Raw genomic sequence first — 24,671 nt, 5'->3', positions numbered from 1 at the left:
GAAAAGGAATTTGAAGTTAAAATCCATTTTGTAGCAAATGTACACAAATAGTGAAATAATAAGAATAAATATGTTTGGCTTCATAAAATGATTATATTTTTATGGAGAGGTTGGTTCATTTATGCTCATTCTTTTTCTTTTTTCTTTTTTTTTTGTGGTACGTGGGCCTCTCACTGTTGTGGCCTCTCCCGTTGCAGAGCACAGGCTCTGGAGGCGCACGCTCAGCGGCCATGGCTCACGGGCCTAGCAGCTCCACGCCATGTGGGATCTTCCCGGACTGGGGCATGAACCTGTGTCCGCTGCATTGGCAGGCGGACTCTCAACCACTGCGCCACCAGGGATGACCCTATGCTCATTCTTATGAGCTGGTTTTGCCCATAAGCTCCAGTATCTCTATGCACACATTTGCTGTTTGTACCATTTTTCAAGATTTATAGTTTAATGTTCTGTAGGGTTGAAATTGAAACGATAACAAAACTGTCCCTGTGAAACCCTGGTTATTGGGAGCTATAACCTCCAGAGGTAGAGCAGTGTAGGCTGAATTTCTGGTTTCATAAGATGTTTTGAAAGACTACATGGTGTACATCAGCTGCTCGATGACTGATTCTGTCTTGACCTCTTAGATCTGTAATTTCAAGTCATCTGGCAGAACCACTTCTGATCCTTATCTGCTCTTCAGTTTCTTAAACACCAATGGTCAGATAACGCCCAGTGTGCTAGGCTCGCAGAGCTGCGTGCAGGGAGCCTCTGGGCTCCTGAGCCTGGGGCTGCTGCGGCCCTATGGCTGTAGCTGAAAGCTCTGCCTCAGGACACCTCCTGTGTCAGCTCATGTTCCAAACTCAGGATGCAGGGACTACGTGGGAGGTTGCCTTGCCTGTGAAAGGAGGAGACGACATGCATGGGGGTTGGTTGGTGGGTGGGGACCCCAGGAAACTTCCGTAATTTTGTTTCCCTTTGGTTCTTTGTTAGTTAGATAGTTTACATAATGAGCATTAAACTCTCTTTTCTTTCAAGGTAAACTAAGTTATAAGCATTATTGTTCTTCCACTTTTATGTTTATTCAGTATTTCGGATATTTTCTATTAATAAGCTAATAGCCTTTGAATGGCCTTCTGGAGTAGTAGGAGATCTTGCGGTTGGATTCTTTTTTCTCTTTCCTACCCTCACCTTTTATTTGTCATCTATTGGTAGGTGAAAAATATATCTGTAGTTTATGGTCTTCATGATACATTATGTATTTTGTTTTCTACTTTACTTTATTACATTAACTTGGATCCTTTGTTAATCTTCTCATCTGCCTTTTGAAAAGTTTTCAACCTGCATTCTTGTCTCTATTTCCCCTTGTAATAGTTTTGGTAGCTGGGACACTGTTGCAGATTGTTTTAGATGATCTTGCTCTGGAAACGTTATTCTTTCGCTCCCAAAGAGAAATGAACATGGCCAAGTATTGAATTTGATCGTTCTTGTTCCCTTGCCTTCATGGTCCAGTGGAAGTTGTTTTATTTCAAGGCGTAAAGACATGGAAATTTGTCCTTAGTTGGTGTGCTAAAGAAAGCTTTAGGAATAGGGTGAATCTTGAAATTTCTTTTTCCCTTTTTGCTTCACCCACCAGGAAATCTAGAGCTGAATTTGTGGCTCAACTTAAATAACTTAGGCATATCTGTGTTTTAAAAATTTTCTCATTGACTTTGATCTTTTGAATTTTGTCTGTAATTTCTTTGATCCTGATCTGTAACATATTTACATGATTCCATTTTTATTCTTATAAGTTGCCTCAAGTCAGTTATAGAATGAGGTGAGATACATAAAGTTGATAGCTGCAAAGATTATCACACTAGTTTTCTAATAACCTGCCCCTTCTCTTCTCATTTCCCACTGTGTTCAACATATTATTTAAAAAATAAGTGACCTTTAGATTTTCCGTAGTATGTGCTCTGGGCAGTAATTTCTGTGTCTCTATTTTCAGCATGATCTTTCTTCCCAAAGGTTGCAGGGAGAGTGGCTGAGGAAAGGGGTGCGGTGCTGGGCCACGAGGTGGGCTATTGTATCCGCTTTGATGACTGCACCAACCCACTGGCTACAAGAATTAAGGTGAGGTGCAGAGCTGCTTTTCCTATTGTGAATAAGGAAGATTCTTTGCGGGGAGATAAAAACATGCAGCCATCGGTGCTGACTGAGGCACTGATACTGTGGCAGAAAGTGTATGAGAGCATCCTGGCCCTCAGGGAAGTTAGTCTGCTGGGAGGTGCAGAGCACTTTCCGAGTCCTTGCATTTTAGCCCAGAAAGGACCTTGGAAGTAGAGCTAAGCCCTTGGTTCTCCAGATGAAGAGGTTGAGGACCTGGGAGGTTGAATGACCTACCTGACATTACGTGTGCATTGGTGATGGAACCAGAACTCAAAACTGACCTTTCTCATGTTTGTTTTATTGTTTTCCCACCAATCCACATAGCTCACTAAATATAGAAACTTACCCATAAAAGACTTAAAAACAGGAACAAATATTGGGTGGACCGAAAGGTTTGTTCGTTTTTTTCCGTAAGATGGCTCTAGTAGCACTTAGTTGTCTTTAACTTCATTCGAGACAATTTTGATAAATTGTATGTGACAGCTGTCATAATCAGCGTGCATTAAAAAGACATCAAAATTGGTGAATTTTTGTGTAGCCATTTTAATATTGAAGATGGAAGAAAAAAAGCAGCACTTTCGGCGTTTTATGCTTTATTATTTCAAGAAAGGTAAAAACGTAAAAAAAAGATTTGTGCAGTGTACGGAGAAGGTGCTGTGACTGATCGAACGTGTCAAAAGTGGTTTGTGAAGTTTCGTGCTGGAGATTTCTTGCTGGACGATGCTCCACAGTTGGGTAGACCGGTTGAAGTTGATAGCGATTAAATTGAAACAATAATTGAGAACAATCAACGTTATACCATGCAGGAGACAGCCGACATACCCAAAATATCCAAATCAAGCGCTGAAAATCATTTGCACCAGCTTGGTTATGTGAATGGCTTTGATGTTTGGGTTCCACATACGTTAAGCAAAAAAACCTTCTTGACCATATTTCCGCATGTGATTCTCTACCTAAATGTAATGAAAATGTTGCATTTTTAAAACAAATTGTGACAGACAATGAAAAGTGGATATTGTACAACAGTGTGGAACGGAAGAGATCATGGGCAAGCAAAATGAACCACCACCAACCACAACAAAGGCCGGCCTTCATCCAAAGAAGGTGATGTTGTGTATATGGTGGGACTGGAAGGGAGTCCTCTGTTATGAGCTCCTTCCGGAAAACCAAACGATTAATTCCAACAAGTACTGCTCCCAGTTAGACCAACTGAAAGCGGCACCCGATGAAAAGCATCTGGAATTAATCAACAGAAAATACATAATCTTCCATCAGGATACTGCAAGACTGCATGTTTCTTTGATGACCAGGCAAAAACTGTTACAGCGTGGCTGGGAAGTTCTGATTCATCCGCCATATTCACCAGACATTGCACCTTTGGATTTCCATTTATTTCGGTCTTTACAATATTCTTTCTTTTTTAATAAATTTATTTATTTATTTATTTTATTTTTGGCTGCATTGGGTCTTGGTTACTAGGCGCAGGCTTTCTCTAGTAGCGAGCGGGGACTACTCTTTTGCGACGCGCGGGCTTCTCATTGCAGAGCACGGGCTCTAGGCATGCAGGCTTCAGTAGTTGTGGCTTGTAGGCTTAGTTGCTCCACGGCATGTGGGATCTCCCCTGACCAGGGCTAGAACCTGTGTCCCCTGTATTGGCAGGTGGACTCAACCACTGCGCCACTAGGGAAGTCCCTACAAAATTCTCTTAATGGAAAACATTTTAATTCCCTGAAAGACTGTAAAAGGTACCTGGAATAGTTCTTTGCTCGAAAAGATAAAAAGTTTTGGGAAGATGGAATTATGAAGTTGCCTGAAAAATGGCAGAAGGTAGTGGAACAAAACAGGGAATACATTGTTCAATAAAGTTCTTGGTGAAAATGAAAAATATGTCTTTTATTTTTACTAAAAAACCGAAGGCACTTTTTGGCCCACCCAATAGTATAAATTGATAAAGTGTAGAATTCACACATGTTATTTGCACTAATTAGAACTTTCCCATTTTCACATGATAATGGATTTTATATGTGTGTTCTTTGACCTCGTTGCTACTAGTAAAATAATTAGCACCAGTAGTAATCAGTGTAAATCAACTCAGCAGTGTCCACTGTGTATACCACTGTGCGAATCAGAGTCTCCCCAGTACTGTAAACAATGAATGAAAATGAATATTGAAATGAATATTGGTTGTTAGAAACTCAGTTACCTCAGCTTGCAACAGAGGAAAGCTGAAAATAGATGATCTAAATGTAGTGATTTGTAAAAATGTGGGCCTTCTTTTCTAAGTTTCTGTATTTTGTTACCTTTGACATTCATTTTGCTAGGTAAAGGGGTTATTCTTCTATACCATCAAATATATTTACACGAGCTGATTTTTAGATAAGTTTCAGTGGACTGCATAACCAAATGATTCTCTCTAGAGGGTCTTTCCTGAAAAGTTTTGTATTCCATTGGGTAGTAATTTCAGGGCACCCAGTTCTTGCCTGGTGGTCTGTCATTGGTGGCAAGTTCTCTTTCACTCCTATGTGTGTATGTGACAGCTCGTATCAGGTCCAAGAAAAATATGATGGAAATGCACCCTGCTTTGAAAAACAAAACAAAAAGTAAAAATACTAAGATACAGTGTGTGAGGGAAATGTTTAACTTTGTTAAAGTACTGAACTGTTTTGGGGTGAGAATAACAGCATCTAGTTGTTACTGCATTTTTCTGAAGCATTTTATAAACATTCATTAAGCTTAAATGATAATAGCTGCCATTCTTGAGCTCTCTCTGTGTGCTAGGGCCTGTGCTAAGCACTGTACATGTACTATCTCACTCAATTCTCACAGTAACCCTGTGAGGTGGATTCTTTATTCTCTCCATTTTACAAATGAGGAATCAGGCTCAGAGAGGGTAAGTAACATGCCCAAGGTTCACACAGCTAATAAGATGTAGAGCGGAGATCGGAACTCCCAGCAGCCTGACACGATAGCTTGTGTTCCTAACCACAACCCCATCCAGCCTCCCTAAAATAATATCAGATGAAGTTGAGGTTAATAACCTCAAGAGCTGCAAGTCTGTGGTCTTTGGGGATGTTGTAGGAATGGTGATCTCAGACTCACAGCATCCCCCTGGGCAGACACAGGTTTGTCTTCACTGCCTGTTCATCAGCAGCAGTGCCAGTGGTACAGACTCAGAGCATGAAATTCTGCTAAAAGATTTGCAAGCCCCAGCTGAGGATCCCATCTTCGAAATCTTGTTTGTGAACAATTCCATTGCTTGATAACCAAAATGTTGGGGCATTTTCTCACAGTCCTTGGTGGGAATTGTCTTGTACACACACTGATGATGAGGTTGTACGTGTTTTAGTTGTACTTGAACTTTTTGAATTATTTCTAAACGTTTGTGTTTCTGTGTTTTAGTTTCTGACCGATGGAATGCTGGTCAGGGAAATGATGGTTGATCCATTGTTAACAAAATACAGGTAAATGTGTTCTTCCTGTGATAAGTTTCCTAAAGTTTCAAAAGCACAAGTAGATTGAGAAGCATTTGTGTTAATAGATGGGATTTGCGACCATGCTCAGCTTTCCCAAAGCTTTTCTCCTTATTTTGGCTGTTACCACCTTTGATGTTCTTTTCAGAATTTACAGTCAAAACTGGGCTCATTAAAATCCCTGTCGTTATTTGAACAGTCTGTTGACTTGTTTGATCTTGCTGGAGGGTGACTGCAGAGGCACAGCACAGAACCTGGCAGCATTTTGTTGAATGTAATATGCAGAGTCCAAATAATTATTTATACGTTCCCTTTCCTTGTGTGTCTGTCCATTGCTCATGGGGTTAAAGTGGTCCCACTCAGGCTCTGTGGTATTCTGGGAAAGGATATCACATTTGACCCACTGGTACACACGTGGCACAGCTGAGACCATGTGCCTCTTCCTGCTGTTTTCTGCAGTTTAACAGCCTTTGGGTGGGTGGGCTGTGTCCCGATTTTTATGTGCTCTGTGGGGTTACATGTTATATTGGAATTTAAAATCATGTATTAGATCCTGTTGGAATCCAGCGTGGGTGGTAATACTCTTCAGAAGTAGCAAAAAATACACCATTTTCTTCACCAAGATATGTTGATGTCACCATTTTTAAGAGTTTAAGAGTTACCTCCTTGTCAAAGAGGAGTTACTTAGCGTTACTTTTGCTACAAGGTGATCGCATGGGGGCTAAATACCCAGCAGTCCCTTTGATGGTCTGGATGGGCTTGTGCAGTGGTTGGTTTGATGCTTACTGAGATTGTCCCTCTGATTCTAGTGCCATCATGCTGGATGAAGCCCACGAGAGGACCTTGTACACTGACATTGCCATTGGCCTGCTGAAAAAGGTATAGCTTTGCTTTTGTTTTTGTTTTGTTTGTTGTTTGATTAGGAAAGTCACTGTAGCAATTTAGAAAATCCAACAAAATACGGAGGAAAACAATGAAAATCATCTGTCATCCTGTTCATTCAGAGACAGTCACCGGTAGAATGTTGGTATGTTTCCTTCTCTTCTTTTTTCTTTGTGCATCTTTTTGTGTGTGTACATGCGTCTGTTTTGGCAAAGTGGGGATTGGATTGTATGTTCTAAGTTGTCTCTTGCATATTTTTCTTAACGTTACATCAAGATCATTTTCCTGTGTGATTAAATATTCTGTGAAGACATTATTTTTGGTGGCTACATAATCACGTCTCTATCATGAAGTATTTGACTCATCCGTTACTGTTAGGCATTTATATGGCTCCCAGGTTTGAAGTTATTTTAAATAATGTTGCAAAGAGCACCCTTGTAGTTAGATATGTTGCATTTCTGTTTCTTTTCATTCTTTCACTATTTATTATAAAAGATTTCAGGCATACCCCAGGGTAGAGAGAAGGATTTAATGACCCCCATGTGCCCATCATCTGGCTTCAACAGTTATAGCCCACAGCCAATTTTGTTTCAACCTTACCTGCATCCTCTCCTCCCTTCCTGTATTTTCTGGTTGTTTTCTTTGGACAAATTCCCAATCACAGGAGTCTAGAAAGAGGTGATAGAGCATGGACTCTGGCTTCAAACCTGACTCTGCTGAGTTTACTCATCTCTAAAATGGGACAGATACAAGTTTCTCTCTCTGCTGGTTTATTTACTTTCCTATCTGATAGCCACTAGCCACCTTAGGTTTTAATTAGTTGAAATAGAATAAAATAAAAAATTCAATTCTTTAGTCACACTGGCTATATTCCAAGGGCTCTGTAGCCACATGTAGCTAGTGGCTACTGCATTGGGCAGAACCTCTCTGTCTTTGAAGAGTGTTCTCTTAGAGCTGCCCTATGACATAATTTGTTGTCAGGCTAAACTTAGAAAATGTAAAATTATTAGGATGGTGCCTGACACAGGGCCATAAATAGACTATGAGGTAACTTTCCCATTGGGAGGATGTCCACAGCTGGGTGAGGGGAAGGTGGGCTGGATTTCAGAGGCCCCTAGCCTCTTTGTGCAGTGTATATACTATACAACTGTACTCAGAGACCCTGGAATAGCACATAATTTAGTATATGCTAGTTGCTGTTGTTATTGTTATTTTCATTATTAATTTATTCCTTGGCCAAAGATTTAGACTTTTTGATACTTATGAGGAATTATCCCACCAGGTTATTGCCTTCTGAGGAATGGTATAACAAGGGGGCCTATTTCACTGAATCTTTGCTAACACTGAAAATAAATCTTTGCCAATGTGATGGATGAAAAAATAATCTCGTTGTTACACGTTTTTGCTATAATTTATTTGATCATTTCTCCTATGCCTCTTGATCATCTGTTTCTTTGAATAACTGTTAGTATCTTTTGTCCATATTTCTACCTTGGTGTTATCATTATTGTTTGTTTGCTTTTGATGTATTTTTTCATACTTTAACTGTATATACATAGATTCTGACTATCCAGGTGTCAGGAAAAAATGGTTTTACTTCTGGTAAATTCATATTTAGGTTTTAAAGTTCCTTTATACTCTCTATCCATTTTTTTTTTTTAGCTTTTTATCTTGGAAAATTTTGTCACTTACGCAGTTAGAAAGAATAGTCTAATGAGCCATCTTTTCACCTATGACTTAACAGTTATCAATTTGTGGTTGGTCTTGTTTCATCTTTAAGCTTCCCCCTCCGCCCCGCAAAAAAGTACACACACTGGATTATTTTGTAATAAATTTCAGCTATCAGATTATCTCATCTGTAAGTATCACACTATTATCATTGTCTTTTTTTATGTCTTCTTTTTTAGATTCAGAAAAAGCGAGGGGATCTTCGATTGATTGTGGCTTCAGCCACCTTGGATGCAGAGGTATGAGCATTTCCCCCTCTGGCCCTCTGTCCCTGGTTAGCACTGGGATTGTTGGACATGTCCTTGGGAAGCTACCTGCAGCAAGAGCTTACCTTTGGCAGGATGGCCTACCTTCCTTATGGGGCCATCCGATGTCCTAGATTCCATGTGATCAGAGGAAACTCCTTTTCAGCTTGTGGGTGGAAACTAGCCTGTAGTTAATTGAGTTCACAATTACCTATTTGTCTTGTTTCTCTACATACTATGTTTTCCCCTACACAGGCAATTTCTTTTTATTACTCTAGTTGGAGGCTATATTTCTTTTTTTTTTTTTTTTTTTGGCAGTACGCGGGCCTCTCACTGTTGTGGTCTCTCCCATTGCGGAGCACAGGCTCCGGACGCGCAGGCTCAGTGGCCATGGCTCACAGGCCTAGCCGCTCCGTGGCATGTGGGATCTTCCCGGATCGGGGCACGAACCTGTGTCTCCTGCATCGGCAGGTGGACTCTCAACCACTGCGCCACCAGGGAAGCCCTATATTTCTTGAATTTATGACTTTAGCATTTATATTGGGGGTACAGTTGAAGTTTTCCCTGTACATACAATAATTTCCGTGCTATAACTTTTTTATGGCTAAGTTTACATTATTTTTCTTTTTTAAAAAAATTTTTAATTGAAGTATAATTGATTTACAATGTTGTGTTAATTTCTCTTTTTTAAGGATTTTTAAAAAATAAATTATTTATGTATTTGTTTTTGGCTGCATTGGGTCCTCGCCGCTGCACGTCTAGCCATGGTGAGCAGGGGCCACTCCTCGCTGTGGCGCGTGGGCCCCTCACCGCAGTGGCCTCTCCCATTGCAGAGCAAAGGCTCCAGGCGCGCAGGTTTCAGTAGTTGTGGCAGGCGGGCTCGATAGTTGTGGCTCACGGGCTTCAGAGCACAGACTCAGCAATTGTGGTCCACGGGCCTAGCTGCTCCACGGCACGTGGGATCCTCCTGGACCAGGGCTCGAACCTGTGTCCCCAGCATTGGCCAGCAGATTCCCAACCACTGCGCCACCAGGGAAGCCCCTGTTGTGTTAATTTCTGCTGTACAGCAAAGTGATTCACTTATACATAAAAATATATATATATTCTTTTTAATATTATTTCCCATTATGGTTTATCATGGGATATTGAATATAGTTCTCTGTGCTATGCAGTAGGTCCTTGTTGTTTATCCATTCTTTTTTTTTTAATAAATGTATTTATTTATTTATTTATTTTTGGCTGCATTGGGTCTTCATTGCTGCGTGCAGGCTTTCTCTAGTTGCGGCAAGCAGGGGCTACTCTTCCTTGCAATGCGCGGGCTTCTCATTGCAGTGGCTTCTCTTGTTGTGGAGCACGGGCTCTAGGCGCGTGGGCTTCAGTAGTTGTGGCACATGGGCTCAGTAATTGTGGCTTGCAGGCTCTAGAGCACAGGCTCAGTAGTTGTGGTGCACAGGCTTAGTTGCTCTGCAACATGTGGGATCTTCCTGGACCAGGGCTCGAACCCATGTGTCCTGCATCGGCAGGCGGTGTTTATCCATTCTATATATAAAAATGTATATCTGCTAACCCCAACCTCCCACTCCATCCTCCTCAAACCACCACCCCCCTTATTTTTCTCCTAATGACTAATATTTTAGTCCAGACAGCAGTTCAGTTCAACACATAATTTTGACCACTTGCTACACACACACACACACACACACACACACACACACACACACACACACACACACACACACACGCAGAAGCACAGTTCTGGCTACAGGTGATTCATACACTCCCTGACTTCTTCGGGAAGCAGACACATAAATAGATATTTGCAGTTCAGTTTGTTCAAGGTGCTGAGACAGCCAAGGAGGGGGTGCTCACTCTCTAGTCATCTGGGGGATGTCCAGAAGCTTTCGCGGAGGAGGGACATCCCACCTGGGTTGGAAAGATGCACAGAAGTTCACCAGATGGGCAGGGGTGGGGAAGTGGGGAAGTGCATCCTGAACATGCACAGAAACCACAGGGGCATGAAAGCATGTGTTCAAGCGGCTGTGAGTCAAGTATAGGTGGGAGCCATACCTCGCCCGTGGTCCCCTGCGGGGGGTGAGGTGCCCCCCGTCGCCTCTCTGTCTCCTTCCAGCTTCTTCAGTGCTCCTTATACTCCTGCCTCCCCTTGCTGTTCCAGAAAAACCTAAGCATGCTTCTGTTCTTGGTGGGGGGGAGCCCTCTTTCTAGACCACTCTGACCCCAGACGTTCTCATGGCTTTGCACTCATTTCATTCCAGTCTTGATCAGATATTAGCTCCCAGAGAGCCTTTCTTGACCACTGTCTAAAACGGTGTCCCTGTCGCTCTCCATTCTCTTACTCTCCTCATTTTTTCTGTTTAGCACTTCTCACTAGCTAACATATGCATATCTGGGTGTTTGTTTATTGTATGTCTCCCATCACTAAAATGTAAGCACCATGAAGACTGGGACTCCGACTGTCTTACTCTGTGTTATCCCTTTCATCTAAAACAGTGTCTGGCACAACAGAGCAGGGACTTGGGGTTGAATGAATCTTAGTTGAATGGAAAGCGATGGGAGATTCAAATGGAGAGGCTGGTAGGGGTCAGATGATGGGAGGCCTTACAGGCCACGTGAAGGAGGAAGAACTCGCCCTGCTGGTCAGGAGCCCCAGCAGAGTGTGAGGCATAGCAGTGACTTGATCGCATTTGGGTTCTAGAAAGATCACTCTGGGTGCTGTGGAGAAGAGATAAGAACAGATGTGGAGATCCCAGTCAGGAGGGCAGTTCTGTAATGCAGCTGAGATGAAAAGGGCCTGGCTCTTGGTATCCCTGTGGCTTCTGGGATGCAGAACAACTTGGAGAAGAAACTCAGCATGGCTGACAGAGATGCCTGCATGTGCCCTGGCTGGTTTCTCGGACCTTCTCACGGACTGTAGGAGTCTGTTGTCTTCCGTCTGCCCACCATAACTCTTGGGTTAAAGCTCTCTGTTGCCCTCTTTAATAATTCTTACGCCCTTTACCCATGATACTGGCTGGAATGCTATTTTGAAGGCTGCACCTGACCTCATCTCCTGTTATCTCCTCCATGACCAAGTTGCCCAGAACATCTTCTCTATTTTACGTTCGTCACCACCCCCCTTTAAAAATTATTCCCAATAGTTTTTTTTTTTTTTTTTTTTTTTGCGGTACATGGGCCTCTCACTGTTGTGGCCTCTCCCGTCGCGGAGCACAGGCTCCGGATGCGCAGGCCCAGTGGCCATGGCTCACGGGCCCAGCCGCTCCACGGCATGTGGGATCTTCCCGGACCAGGGCACAAACCCGTGTCCCCTGCATCGGCAGGCAGACTCTCAACCACTGCGCCACCAGGGAAGCCCCCAATAGTTTTTATTGTGCTCGAAATCTATAACATCCAAGCCTTTTCTTAGAATTATTGTTAATACTTATTTCTTGCTTACTTGTTTTTCGCCTTTCATTGTCTTTGGTGTGGCATGGAGATTTAAAAACATAGCTTCTTTCTTTTCTGCCTACTATAGTTGATAGAGACGGACTTCCTGGAAGTGATTTTTTTAGGTGGGAAAGTGGAGTGTAGGAGTTGTGTCACACCTTGAGTGCGCTAGCATGCAGGGGTTGCTGGGATGTCAGCAGCATTCACGGGGGCCTTGGGTGGGCTTAGGCTGTCCTTTTCTTCATCCCTTCCTGGCTCGGCCAGCGAAGGGGAGTGAGGTCTGTGTGTGAGTGAGGGGGGACCCAGGTGGGTGTGAGTACACGTGGGGTGTGGAATGTGTTCCCAGGTGAGAGAGCGAGGAAGAGGAAGGAATGGGCTGAAGTGGATGAGAGAGGAAGAGTGTGTGGGTGTGAGAGTGGGGTAGGGCGTGGCTCAGGTAACATTTTGCCCTAGAGGCCCAGGGGGACCAGAACTCATCCCCGGTCCCCCAGCTGCTGGATCTGTGGGCGACAGACTCATTCCAAACTCCACTGCCTGGAGGGGTAGATACCACCCGCTCTGGTTTCGCTCAGGGTCTGGGGTGGCCCAGCCTGCAGGTGAGGACACCAGTGATGGTGGCTGGGAGGCAGAGGAGGCAAGCGGAGTTTGACGGGAGCTGATCAAATAGTCGCCTTGATTGGTTTAGCTGTTTGTAAGCCTAATTAAGTCAGCAATTACAGAATATGACCAGGTATAATTACGAACTATTTATTGACCATTGTATCACATGGTGTTGTTTTTCTTTTATTGGCTTCCATTCACACGGCAGAAAATATGATCACTGACAGCTCCCACAGTTTCTTGTCACAGGTCCAGCTTGAAGAGAGAATAATTTCTCTTTCCAGATTCCTGAAGAAGGAATCTGGGGTCTGCTGGGGTCAGGAATCCACTTGGGACCATTCTGCATGGGCCAGGGGTGGGCAGGTCATGTCGGCGTGGCTGTTGGGGTCCAATCCTGTGGGTCAGATCAGAGCCGCTGCCAGGAGGAAGCTGGTGAGCTGGGAAGGCAGTGCACCAGACGTCCACACCGTTTATGTTCCATTTCATAGACGAGCCTCTTCCTCTATGTCATTTTATGTTTCTCACCATGTGTGTGTGTCAGTGTGATCCGTGTCTTTGAAACTTGACTTAAACTCTTGTTTTCTAGGTGGTTGAACCCACTTCACTCCTCCGGGTCCTTCATTCTGCCTCAAGATGCGTACACTGTTGATACTATATTTATTTGCTTTCTAATCCATATTTTATATTTCCAAATAGAGATAAAAGATAAAGATCTTAAGGATAAAAGTCTCATGCCTTCTCACTTAATGCTGAGTTTGATTTCTTGAAAGAGCAGCTCCCTGTCTTTACCCCTCAGCACCACAGACTCCTTAACAGAAGGTGTGGCCATCTGCACTCTCACACCAGTGTTAAGCCTTCAGCCTCTTCCCTGTTCTGCTTGCCTTTTTGGCCCAGAAAGCCTGTCTGCCAAGCCGTTTTTAAAATCTTCCTCCTCCGCCTGCAGCCTCTGGGGCTCCACCTTCTCCCCTCGCTCCGCCTCCTAGATGGCTTCCCCAGGCTCCTTTGCTGGCTGCTCTTCCTTCGCCAGGCTGTTCATCTTCATGGCCCCTAGTTCAGTGGATGCTCCCACTTCTGGCCTCTTAACTGGGCTCCTTCGCTCCAGCCTGGGCTGCCAGCAGCAGGCTAGCCACAGACCATGAAACTCATGGACCCATGACTCCTACAAACTTGTGGCTCTCAGCAGCTCTCCGGCAGTCCCTTTCTCGCTGTCGTAGTCATCTTGGCTCAGGACATTCATTGCTTTAGGAAGTTGCTTCTTCTGTGTTTTTTTTGTGTGTGTGTGTGTTGTTTTTTTTTTTTTTAGCTTTAGGAAGTTTTTACCCCTCATTGAGTAAGAAGTAATTCCATCGTCCCCGGCATGCATGTGTGCCCTCACACTCACAATGGCCAGGTCCCATCTGTCACACTTCTGGAATGCATTGCTTTCACACTGCCCCCGTTCATGCTTTCATTCTTTGTCCTCTGAGCTGTTGTAATAGCTTCCTTAACTAGTCGGCTGGGCTCTAACCTCTGATCACCCCTGCCCTTCTCCAGAATGGCCTCCAGAGCCAGGGATGCAGAACAGGTCTGATCACCTCACACCCATCTTTGCTGCCCTTGTCTTGCCCATCTAATAAAGTACCTGTGCAGTATGACATTTGGACCACTGCAGAATGATCACTACGATCACTTACTGAGTACTGTTCGAGGCCAGACCTGTGCCAAGTACAGTCAGACACACTTTATAGGAGCAACAGCCTTGCAGGGTGTAGAGAGCAGTTCATCCATTTTGTCAATGAGACAACCAACTCAGACATGAGATGGGCCTGCCCTAGACCTTGAGCTGTCTCCTCCATCAGGGGCCCCTTTACATCTTAGTCTACACTCTGCTGTCATCCTAGGAAGGGGGTACCTCTTCTCCTTCCTAGCTAGTAATAATCGTCCTCAGGCTTAGCCCGGGGATACTGCTGCCTCCAGGGGAGACTGCTGCCTCCAGGAAGCCCTCCCTACAGCCAGTCATTATTGGTCTTTCTTTCTCCCCAAATTGTAACTCGCAGCTCTTTTCTGGTCATCCAGTCATTGGGCCTCGGTTTATGTTATGATTGGTCCTTTGCACGCCTTCCTCCCTGGCTTATTCACTCTTTGGGGGAGTGGGATGGAGTCTCTTCTCCCTTGTTTGTGCATCACTTGTAGTGTGCCCATGCTCTGCACACCACAGGACACAGGAAGGCTGAAGTCGCTTGCAGAGAATTTACCCGAAAGAAGCGTGGAGAGTGGTGCCGTGTGGTTCTTTGTAGCACAGCGCAGTTCTTTTGTTGGCCTGAGGCTTGTTTTCTTATGCCTGTGCAAACACGACTTTGAGGTTAACATGTAGCATCCAGCTACATGTAGTTCAATCCAGTGGACTCTTCTAGAAGTGCTCCTCCAAGCCCTTTCACATTGCGCTCAATGCAGGTCCTCAGGGCACCCCTGGGCTCCCAGTTTCCAGGAGCGGGCGTGGGTGTATTTAGGGAAGATACCTGGGAACTAAAGAAGACAGGCCTTGTGATCACATGGCCAGGCCTCCTAGGAGAAGAGAAAGTGATGCTGGGCCAGGCCTCAGGGGATCGGGAAGGTCACTGAGAGTCAGATAATGGTGTGCCCCACCTTACAGGATGTCTGTGCCTCTGCAGCTAGATAGCAGCCCCCCTCCAGCACTCTGTGTCCTGCCGGCTTGGTCACTCAGTTCTTCTCGGTCTCAACTTCTCTGTGTGTCTTGGGTCACATGCCCCAAGAGGGCATCTTTGGTGGAGTCTCCCTCCCCCATCGTTGGCCAGTGCTCTCACGTCAGGCCTCCCTATAGACTGCAGGTCTGGTGGTCAAGTGCCATTGAAGAGGACGTGGCCACCTATTCAGGAGGAATTGCCAAGAGCCACTCTTCTCAACAGGGTCCTGTGGGAGCATCGGAGAAGTGAATGCTTGCCAACCTGCCCCATACAAAGTGTTGTGCTTCTTCCTGTGGGGCGTATAAAGATGGAGAGGACTCTGTCCCTGTACATGTAGAGTACATGCAGATCTGTAACTGTGCTACCAGGGAGACATCTACTGTTCATAGACGTATACACTTCCTTTATACACTGATAACTTGTGTGATCAGAGCTGTGCTTTCCAGATCAGAGCTACACATCAACCTGATTTAATCCTTATTTAACTTGAGTTACACCTTCTGACCTAATTTTCTGTTAAATAAAATATGGGGGTTCGGGGGGGTGGATGTGGGTGGGTTAAGATCAATAGCACAGCTGCATGTTGACTCAGATGCACTGCTGAATGCAGTTTGGAAACCTAACTTCTATCATTTCTATCAAGTCTTCGGTAAAGAGTCTGTTCATTGAAATGTGATTCTCCAAAATTGCAATAATAAAAATATGATTTTTAATAATTATTTTGTAACCCCTAGTCTGTATTATATATATCCAATCCCTACTCCCCACCCCCTGCTCTGCCAGTTTTATATTGTTTTCTTTCTTTCCATGAGTTACTATGAACCATTTTTTTTTTGAGAGGAGTGAAGAATTGATTTTTTTTTTTCTTTTAGAAATTTTGGGATTTCTTTAATCAAAATGACACCAGTGACCCAACCAGGGATACGTGCGTGATCCTTACGGTGGAAGGGCGAACATTTCCAGTGGATATCTTTTATCTACAAAGGTTTGATGATCCTTGCATTTTTAATGAGGGCGATTAGAAAACTAGGCCTGTTCTGTGGGAGGAGAAGCAATTGCATCTGCTTGAGGCTCTGAGGGCGAGGTGCCAGACTGCTGAGGAGGGGCGGGCGTGTTTTGCACCTCCCATCATTGATAGGGTGTTCTGGAACCCTGCTCAGTATCACTGCTGGATTTAGTTTAAACTCTCCATACTGATGTGCAGGTTTCTCTGACTCTGTGGTCCCTGGGCTCAGCTGGAAAGAGCAAAATGGTAACAGTGTCTCAGGGAGGAGGGTTCTATAGTTGTCAGAACTGGGCTTTACAAGACTGTCTGTCAGCTTGGGCAGTATTAGTGATTTGAATCATTTGGTTCTCAGCTCTTTACATCTTAGCAAGAAGGCCTGGTTGCCATTTTCGGGAGGAGCCTCCTTGGACAGGAAGGAGTCATCCTAATTCCTGCCCCTAGTCACTGGACAGTCAAAGACCAGGAGCCTGGGCCAGTGGCAGATGAATCCAGAGAGTTGTGGGCTTGACTTCTGAGTGATTCTAGAGGGACAGGACACCCATTAGCTCCTTTCAGACATGCTGCCAGTGGTCAGGAGGGGAAATAGAGTGTGGGATTCAGCACTGGGACCATAGATCCAGTTTCCCTGGCCAGGCATCCTTGCATGCTAAAGATAAGACATCTATTTGCATGGGTTTATTGCTTTTATGTCTCTGCAAATAAAACCAAAAATCATAGTTTACATGTAATTACGGATTGTTTTTGAATGTCGCATTTAAAAAAAGAAAAAAAAGAATGAATGTTTATTTTATCAATAATTATTCATATATTGATTACCTGCTGGGCAGGCCCAAACTAACTTTCACGAGGCTTCGCTGCCAGATTACTAGGGTAATTGATCTATAATTAATGAGCATATTTTAGTGATGAATTTATCTCACACATCTTTTCAGTCCTGTTCCAGATTATATCAAATCAACTGTAGAAACTGTGATGAAAATTCACCAGACAGAGGGAGATGGAGACATATTAGCATTTCTCACTGGCCAGGTAATTCCATCGGACCTTTTCTCTGTGGTGAACAGACACGTTAAGGCAGCACCAGAATTTATACGGAGGCCTGTTACTTTACGTAGCCCCTGATTTCATGTTTTATTGTATTTTGTGGTTACTTGATTGCATAAATAATTGTATAGTTTGATGTCATTTATCTATTAACTCAATTGCCAGAGAGTCATTACTTCCTGCCTCTTCTGTCTGCAGAGGGTTAAATGTATTTTAAATTTATTAGCTAATTCCAGAGTAAATTAGAGCGTTCAATGGGCCGTTTTGATACCAGAATTGAATACTATATGCGGTACATTTTGTGCATCCTTGTTGTTGCTGCAGCCCCTTTTCCCAGTGATACCTTTGCAGCTCATCCTGGAGGGGTCAAGTAGGCACATCACTGGAAAAACAACTGAACAAGCCCAAATGCTCACTCAAGGTTGTAGCTCTGTTCAGAACTACCTTCTAGTTGTAATCATTTCCACTGTCAAACGTTTTCCATGGCTCAGTAATCTTTTCTAGGGAAAGCTTATAGTGATTTTGTATGCCACAGCCTGTCCATACGTATGCCACGCTGTTTGCCACAGAGCATAAAAAAAAAACTCAGTAAAAGTCATAGTTTTGGTATATCAGGAATTCTTCTATTGACTGCAGATAGTGTAGGTCTCAGTGATTAACCTGACAGTTGCAAATTTTCACCCCCATCGGCACCATTGTTCGGTAGCATTTGATTAAATACCACCCCAGCGTGGAACTTGATGGCTCTGACAGTCATGAATCTGACCACATTTAAAATCCTCATCCCAATTTTCATTTTCTTGCAGTATGATAAAATGACATGCTTCAAATTGATCTCATTTTCTTTGGTTCCTGGTTCGACGATTTTAGGAAGAGGTAGAAACTGTTGTGTCTATGCTGATTGAGCAGGCTCGAGCACTGGGTCGGACTGGGATGAAGAGACACCTCCGGGTTCTCCCCATGTATGCGGGACTGCCTTCCTTTGAGCAAATGAAAGTGTTTGAAAGGGTGTCACGCACTGTCAGAAAGGTGAGACTAACCTGAGGACCAAGGAGTATAATCACGTTGGTGCTCCTTTGCTATCCACTAGAAAGATTTATTTTATTTTATTAAAAAAATTTTTTTTATTGAAGTAGAGTTGATTTACAATGTTGTGCCCGTCTCTGCTGTAACAGCGAAGTGACTCAGCCACACACATACTTACATTCTTTTTTACATTCTTTTCCATTATGGTTTATCCCAGGAGGCTGGATACAGTTCCCTGTGCTATGCATTAGGACCTTGTTGTTTATCCCTTCTAAATGTAATAGTTTGTATCTACCAACCCCAAACTCCCAGTCCATCCCTCTCCCTCCCCCCACCCCCTTGGCAACCACAAGTCTGTTCTCTCTGTTTGTGAGTCTGTTTCTGTTTTGTAGGTAGGTTCATTTGTGCCATATTTTAGATTCCACATATAAGTGATATCATACGGTATTTGTCTTTCTGACTGACTTCACTTAGTATGATAATCTCAAGTTGCATCCATGTTGCTGCAGATGGCATTATTTCACTCTTTTTTATGGCTGAATAGTATTCCATTGTATATATGTACCACATCTTCTTTATTCATACATCTGTCGATGGACATTTAGGTTGTTTCCATGTTTTGGCTGTTGTGAACAGTGCTGCTGTGAACATAGGGGTGCATGTGTCTTTTTGAATTACAGTTTTGTCCGGGTATATGGAAAGATTTATTTTAAATTGAAGTAAAATTTGCTAAATAGGAAGGTCTCTTTAAGAACTTAAAGTCCATGTTTCTGTGCAGGAGATCTAAAAGTGCACAGTAAATAACATGTTGCAAAGATTTCTAAACCTGCCCCACAGAAGGTTTAGTAATTATCAGAGTAGGTGACTTCTCTTTGCTTCTTTTCTTCCTGCCTAGTCTTTCCCCGTCTGGTTTAAAGGACTGTCTTGGTGGATCCTGGTCAGTCAAGAACACTAGATTAGTTTCTGCAGAATGGTTTCTAAACCATTTGTTAGAAGCATCAGTTTTCCTGTAGAGCCAAGTTTGAGTCAGTTAATTCAAGGTGTGGCTTAAACATGCTTGGCCTTGAAATTGGGGTGGGGAAGGGTGTGGTGAGAAGCATGGGTTTAAAGGAGCCAGTAGGCAGCCAGTCTGCCTCCTGTTCATCGCTGCCCTGGGCCTTGCTCTGTTTTCCCTTCCGTCAGATGAGGAAGGTACAGAACTGGCCCGAAGTCAGCTTAGAGTAGCTATTTATCAGCAGGTGGCAGAGAACACAGTAAGTGAGGGATGACAGGTCTGAGGATCCCCTCCCAACTTCAGGCCACTTGCAAGAGGGCACCCTGCCTCCTGGCCATTGGGATGGAGCAGCTCAAGTCTGTCCAGTCAAACGTGACCTGCAGCCAACTAGTCAGGAGGTCTGGGTTACCGTGTGCCGTGGGATGAGTTACTCAACCCTGAGGCCCAGTTTTCTCAGCTGTAAAGCATGAATAGCAGTAACTTTTAGATAGATGGTTTTATAGCATAAAATCCTGACTCTAGTATGTAAAAATGGTAGGAAGGGGCTTCCCTGGTGGCGCAGTGGTTGAGAGTCCGCCTGCCGATGCAGGGGACACGGGTTCGTGCCCCGGTCCGGGAAGATCCCACATGCCGCGGAGCGGCTGGGCCCGTGAGCCATGGCCGCTGAGCCTGCGTGTCCGGAGCCTGTGCTCCGCAAAGGGAGAGGCCACAACAGTGAGAGGCCCGCGTACAGCAAAAAAAAAAAAAAAATGGTAGGAAGATGTTTTATAAAACGATCGATGTAAAAGTGCCCGAAAAACGTTCTAAGTGCTATCTGTGCATGTCTCCTGCTGCTTCGTACCTTCCAGGGGCAGCGCCCAGTGCCCTTAGAATAAAATGCAAACCCCTCACGTGGCCCAGGGACTGTGCATGATCTGGTCCCTGCCTCCCTCCTGAGTTCGTCTTGTATTTATTTACTCTGGTCTCTGGCTGCATAGGCTGTTTCTGCTTCCTCTGCCTGGATCCCTGTAGGGCTGGCTGCTGCTTATTACTCAGGTCTTAGCCCAAAGTCTTCTTTTAGAGAGGTTTTCCCTGGCCATCTAACCTGAAGTAGCACTCCATTATTATAATATATGATGTATACATTGAATGCTACATAATATTAGAGTATTACCCTGTTGCATTTTCTTCCCAGTCACTCTCTTGTTTATGTTCATTATTTCTCTACCCAAACCCTCATACTGGAATGTAGACTCTTGTCCATCATACATTCCTGGCAGCTTGGAGAGTGCCTGGCAATGTGCAGACCCTCAGAAAGCAGTTAGAATGTGAGTGAGCAAATGACTAGACATGTACAATGACTAGACATGTACATGACTAGACATGTACATGACTAGACATGTGATTTACTTAAGTTGTACAAAAGGTAGAAACTAACATTTGTTGAATGTTACTCTGGGCCAAGTACTCCAGGTACCAGGCTGTAATCACTTCATGTATATTTCACATTTAATCCCCTTAAGGACCCTGGGAGAGGGGAAATATTATGGAGACAAGGAAACATGCTCAGGAGGTGAAGTAATTTGTTCAAGGTCCCACACTCAGGGAGAATTCAAACCCAGGGTACCCTGACCCTAAAACTCATCATGCTCTATCCAGGATACCAAACTGCCTCTCACAGGTTCTGCACTGTCAGAAATATCTTAAAATCTTTTAGGATTTTGATTAGTTTATTCTGAGTGAAAAGAACCAAATAACTTTTACCCTTACTCTGCTTCCTGTGGGGAGCCTAGGTGATAGTGGCCACCAATGTAGCAGAAACGTCCATCACAATCAGCGGGATTGTGTATGTGATTGACTGTGGCTTTGTGAAACTCCGAGCCTACAACCCCAGGACAGCTATTGAGTGCTTGGTGGTGGTCCCAGTGTCCCAGGCATCAGCCAGCCAGCGAGCAGGACGTGGTGGCCGCAGCCGCTCAGGAAAATGTTACCGCCTTTATACGGGTAAGTTTGGCTTTTTTTTTTTTTTTAAAGGGTTTTGACTTTCTAATACTCAGCCTGGGCATCAGAGAATATTACAGATATCTACCATAATAGGCAAAACTTAACATAAGATCCAGACTTCCCTCACAAGGCCCTCGGTGATCTGGCCTCCACCGCCTTCCTCACTCCAAATGTGGCGCTTCTTTGCTACTGCTCCCTGCTGGCCAAAGCTGGACCACGAATCACCAGTTATTTGACATCTCCTTTCTAACCTAATGTCTGCGCCTCAGCCTCTCTGTGGCCATGTGACGTGTAGCTTGGGCCCTGCGGCTCAGGTCCTGTCTTTCTTACCTCTCCCTTAGCTTCGTGTGCCATTTTCTTGTTCTGGGATCCCGGAATCCTGTGGGTCCTCACATTGGGTGCCATCTTTTTTTTTTTTTTTTTATGTTTATTTATTTACTTTCTTATTAGTCATCCATTTTATACACATCATTGTATACATGTCAGTCCCAATCTCCCAGTTCATCCCACCACCACCACCCCCTGCCGCTGGGTTCCATCTTTACCTCTGGTTCAGAGCATCTTTGCAGAGCTAAACTGGCAGGATCTCTCCTGAGGCTCATTGATAGAAAGCAATTAGTTGGTCAACTCCTGCTCTGTGCCATGCACCATGCTAGGCTCTGAGGGAGCAAAATGAAATGACAATAAAGACTGTCCCAGCTCATAAGGAGCTTTCTCTCCAGCTAGATGACAGCCTTACCTGCAGAAAATGATGTCCCCAAAGCTGCTCTTTCCTTCCTCGTACTCCTCTTTTGTGGGCAATGGTATCAAGGTTTCTCTCAATTGTCCAGACTTAATTTTCAAATTGTTTTTAACTCTCTCTTCTGTCCAATATCCATCTGCAGTCATGTACCAGATCCGGGGGGTTTTACCACTTAGCTCTTCTTTGCTTTCCGGTTACCGTCATCCTTGTTCAGTCCTTGACATCATTTATTCTTTTAGCGAATGTTTACAGAGCACCTGCTCTGTGCCATGCATGGAGACAAGACTTGGAAATCTAGGGCCAGGTGAGACACGGTCTGTGGCCACGTGGCTGACAGCTTGGTGGTGGAGACAGTCTCATGAACAGATCAGCATATTATGGTGTGATAGGGTCACCTTAATGGAATGAGCCTTGGAAGCAGAGAGCAGGGAGTTATCCTGTTGGAGAGGGCTCCACAGTCGGTAATTGAGCCCAGTCTTATTGGCAGCCCAGTAGTTAATCCAGGTGAAGGGATAGCAGTGGAGAATAGATTCCAGCGCACCAGGCAGAGGGAGTGGAATGTACCAGTACTTGGAGGGGAGGAACGGGGTAAGAAGGATTCATGGGAGGGAGGGGGAAGGCAGAGCCTGAAACCAGAGAGGTGAGGGTCTTCTACTGAAGGTGCTAAGAAGGAATGACGGAAGTGCAAAGAGGAGAACCAGGGCTAAAAGAGGAACTGAAATAAGGGGAGGAGGAAGTTTTAAGAAAACAAACAAACAAAAAATTTATTAAGGTGAAATTTACATACACGAAATTAACCATTTTAACTTGAACAGTTCAGTGGCATTTATTATGGTTCACAGTGTGCAACCACCACCTTTATCTAGTTTCAAAACATTTTCATCACTCCAAAGCAAAACTCCTAACCCATTAAGCAGTTTTTCCTCCATTTCTCCCTGCCCCCAGCCGCTGACAACCACCAACCAACAGTCTTTGTTCTTTCTTTCTGGATTGACAGTTGGCCCTCCGTATCTGCAGATTCAACCAACTACAGACTGAAAATATTTGGGAAGAAAATCCCAGAAAGTTCCAGAAAGCAAAACTTGAATTTGCCCGCACACCAGCAACTGTTTACATGGGGTTTACATTGTGTTAGGTCCTATAAGTAATCTAGAGATGATTTAAAGTATTCAGGGGATGTGTGTAGGTTATATGCAAATACCATGCCATTTTATATAAGGGACTTGAGCATCCCCAGATTTTGGTATCTGCAGTGGGGGAGAGGGATGTCCTGGTACCAATCTCCTGTGGATACCAAGGGAAGACTGTGTCTGTTTTGGATATTTCATATAAATTAAATCATATAATGTGATGTTTTGTGTCTGGTTTCTTTCATTCAGTGTAATGTTTTCCAGGTTCATTTACATTGTATTAGGACTTCATTCCTTTTTGGGCTGAATAATATTCTGTTGTATGGATGTACCACAATTTGTTTATTCATTAGTTGATGGTTGCTTCCACCTTTTGGCTATTGTGGGTAGTGCTGCTGTGAGCAAGCATGTATGTGTACTTGTTTGAGTACCTGTTTTTAATTCCTTTGGGTATACACCTAGGAGTGGAATTGCAGGGTCATATGGTAATTCTTCGTTTAACTTGAGGAACTCAGGTTACTTTTAAAGAGGAAATGGCCAGCATCATCTCATGCTCCAAAGAAATCAAACAGTAGACTGTGGACTAAAGATTGGCAAGTGGCTTTGGTTAAAAGGTCACTGGAGTCCTTAGCATGAGCAGTTTTAGTGGAGGTGAGGTTGAGGAGAGGCCACGTAATGGGCTACGTTAGATCCAGCCTCTAGGCTTTCTCCGCTAGCCTGCTTCCAGAAAACGCAGCTCTGAGCAGGGTGCTACCTGCTCAGACCCTTAACAGTTTCCCAGGGCCTTACGGGACTATTTCTAGCTTGTCTTCTCCCGTTGTACACCAGCACCTACCCTACACTGCATCCCTGCTGAGCTGCACTCTTCTTGGACATACCTTCTGTTTTCCCACATCCACCTCTCAAACCTTTGGTACCTTTCCATGGGCTGTTTCCTCTGCCCAACAGATCCTCCTTATCCTTGAAATCCTCCCTCACATGTCAGTGCCCTCAAATGCCTTCTCCCACCAGCTGTCCTTCCTTCTTCCCTCTGCCTCCATTTCTCTTTGGGAGGACCCCTCACTGGGACCTAGCCTGTTCCTCCTCTTGGTCCCAGGCCCCTTTGAATCACTGAAACCTCTTAAGAGCCATTGGCCTACAGCTCCTGCAGCTCTTGGCCCAATGCCTTGTGTACTTGAGTTCTCAGTAGAGTTTAACTGAGTGTCAATGAACTCTTAGGAAGCACCTACTTCCTGTGAGCGTCTTCTCAGCAGGACCGTCCTCTTATCTGATAACTTTGTTTCTGCCTTGGTCAGCAGTGTGCTTGGAAAATGCGGTTATCCTACCAAAAGGCTATCCCCCAAACACTCTTGCAACTTGAATGGAATATCCCATTTGGAACTTCCTGCTGTTGCCTGTTACCCAGAACCTTCCAAGTAGACCCAAGCATTTGGCAATTTGTATCAGTCAGTTCACAGAGTATTTATTGTCTGTTTTCTCAAATTAAAGCTTTCTGAAGTCCTTCAGTGGTGGTGCTAGTTCTTCACGACACCTTTTGTTTTGGTCTGATTTTTTTTCTCTAGTTAACTA

General features: G+C 44.2%; 1 protein-coding gene across 1 annotated transcript in view; it reads left to right on the top strand.

The window, feature by feature from the left end:
• The window catches only part of DHX35 (DEAH-box helicase 35), a 70,688-nt gene that overhangs the window by 19,475 nt on the left and 26,542 nt on the right, over positions 1-24,671 (top strand). Inside the window, exons 5-12 of the mRNA XM_060030785.1 lie at positions 1,987-2,091; positions 5,527-5,588; positions 6,407-6,476; positions 8,387-8,446; positions 16,050-16,162; positions 17,116-17,212; positions 18,098-18,256; positions 21,020-21,230. Of these exons, the coding sequence (XP_059886768.1) occupies positions 1,987-2,091; positions 5,527-5,588; positions 6,407-6,476; positions 8,387-8,446; positions 16,050-16,162; positions 17,116-17,212; positions 18,098-18,256; positions 21,020-21,230 (877 nt within the window). The remainder of the gene's footprint in view (positions 1-1,986; positions 2,092-5,526; positions 5,589-6,406; positions 6,477-8,386; positions 8,447-16,049; positions 16,163-17,115; positions 17,213-18,097; positions 18,257-21,019; positions 21,231-24,671) is intronic.

Source organism: Delphinus delphis, chromosome 15, assembly GCF_949987515.2.
Source record: "Delphinus delphis chromosome 15, mDelDel1.2, whole genome shotgun sequence".
Classification (NCBI taxonomy): Eukaryota; Metazoa; Chordata; class Mammalia; order Artiodactyla; family Delphinidae; genus Delphinus; species Delphinus delphis.
Note: the sequence above shows the minus strand (reverse complement) of the source record. Positions and strands in the feature narration are given on the sequence as shown.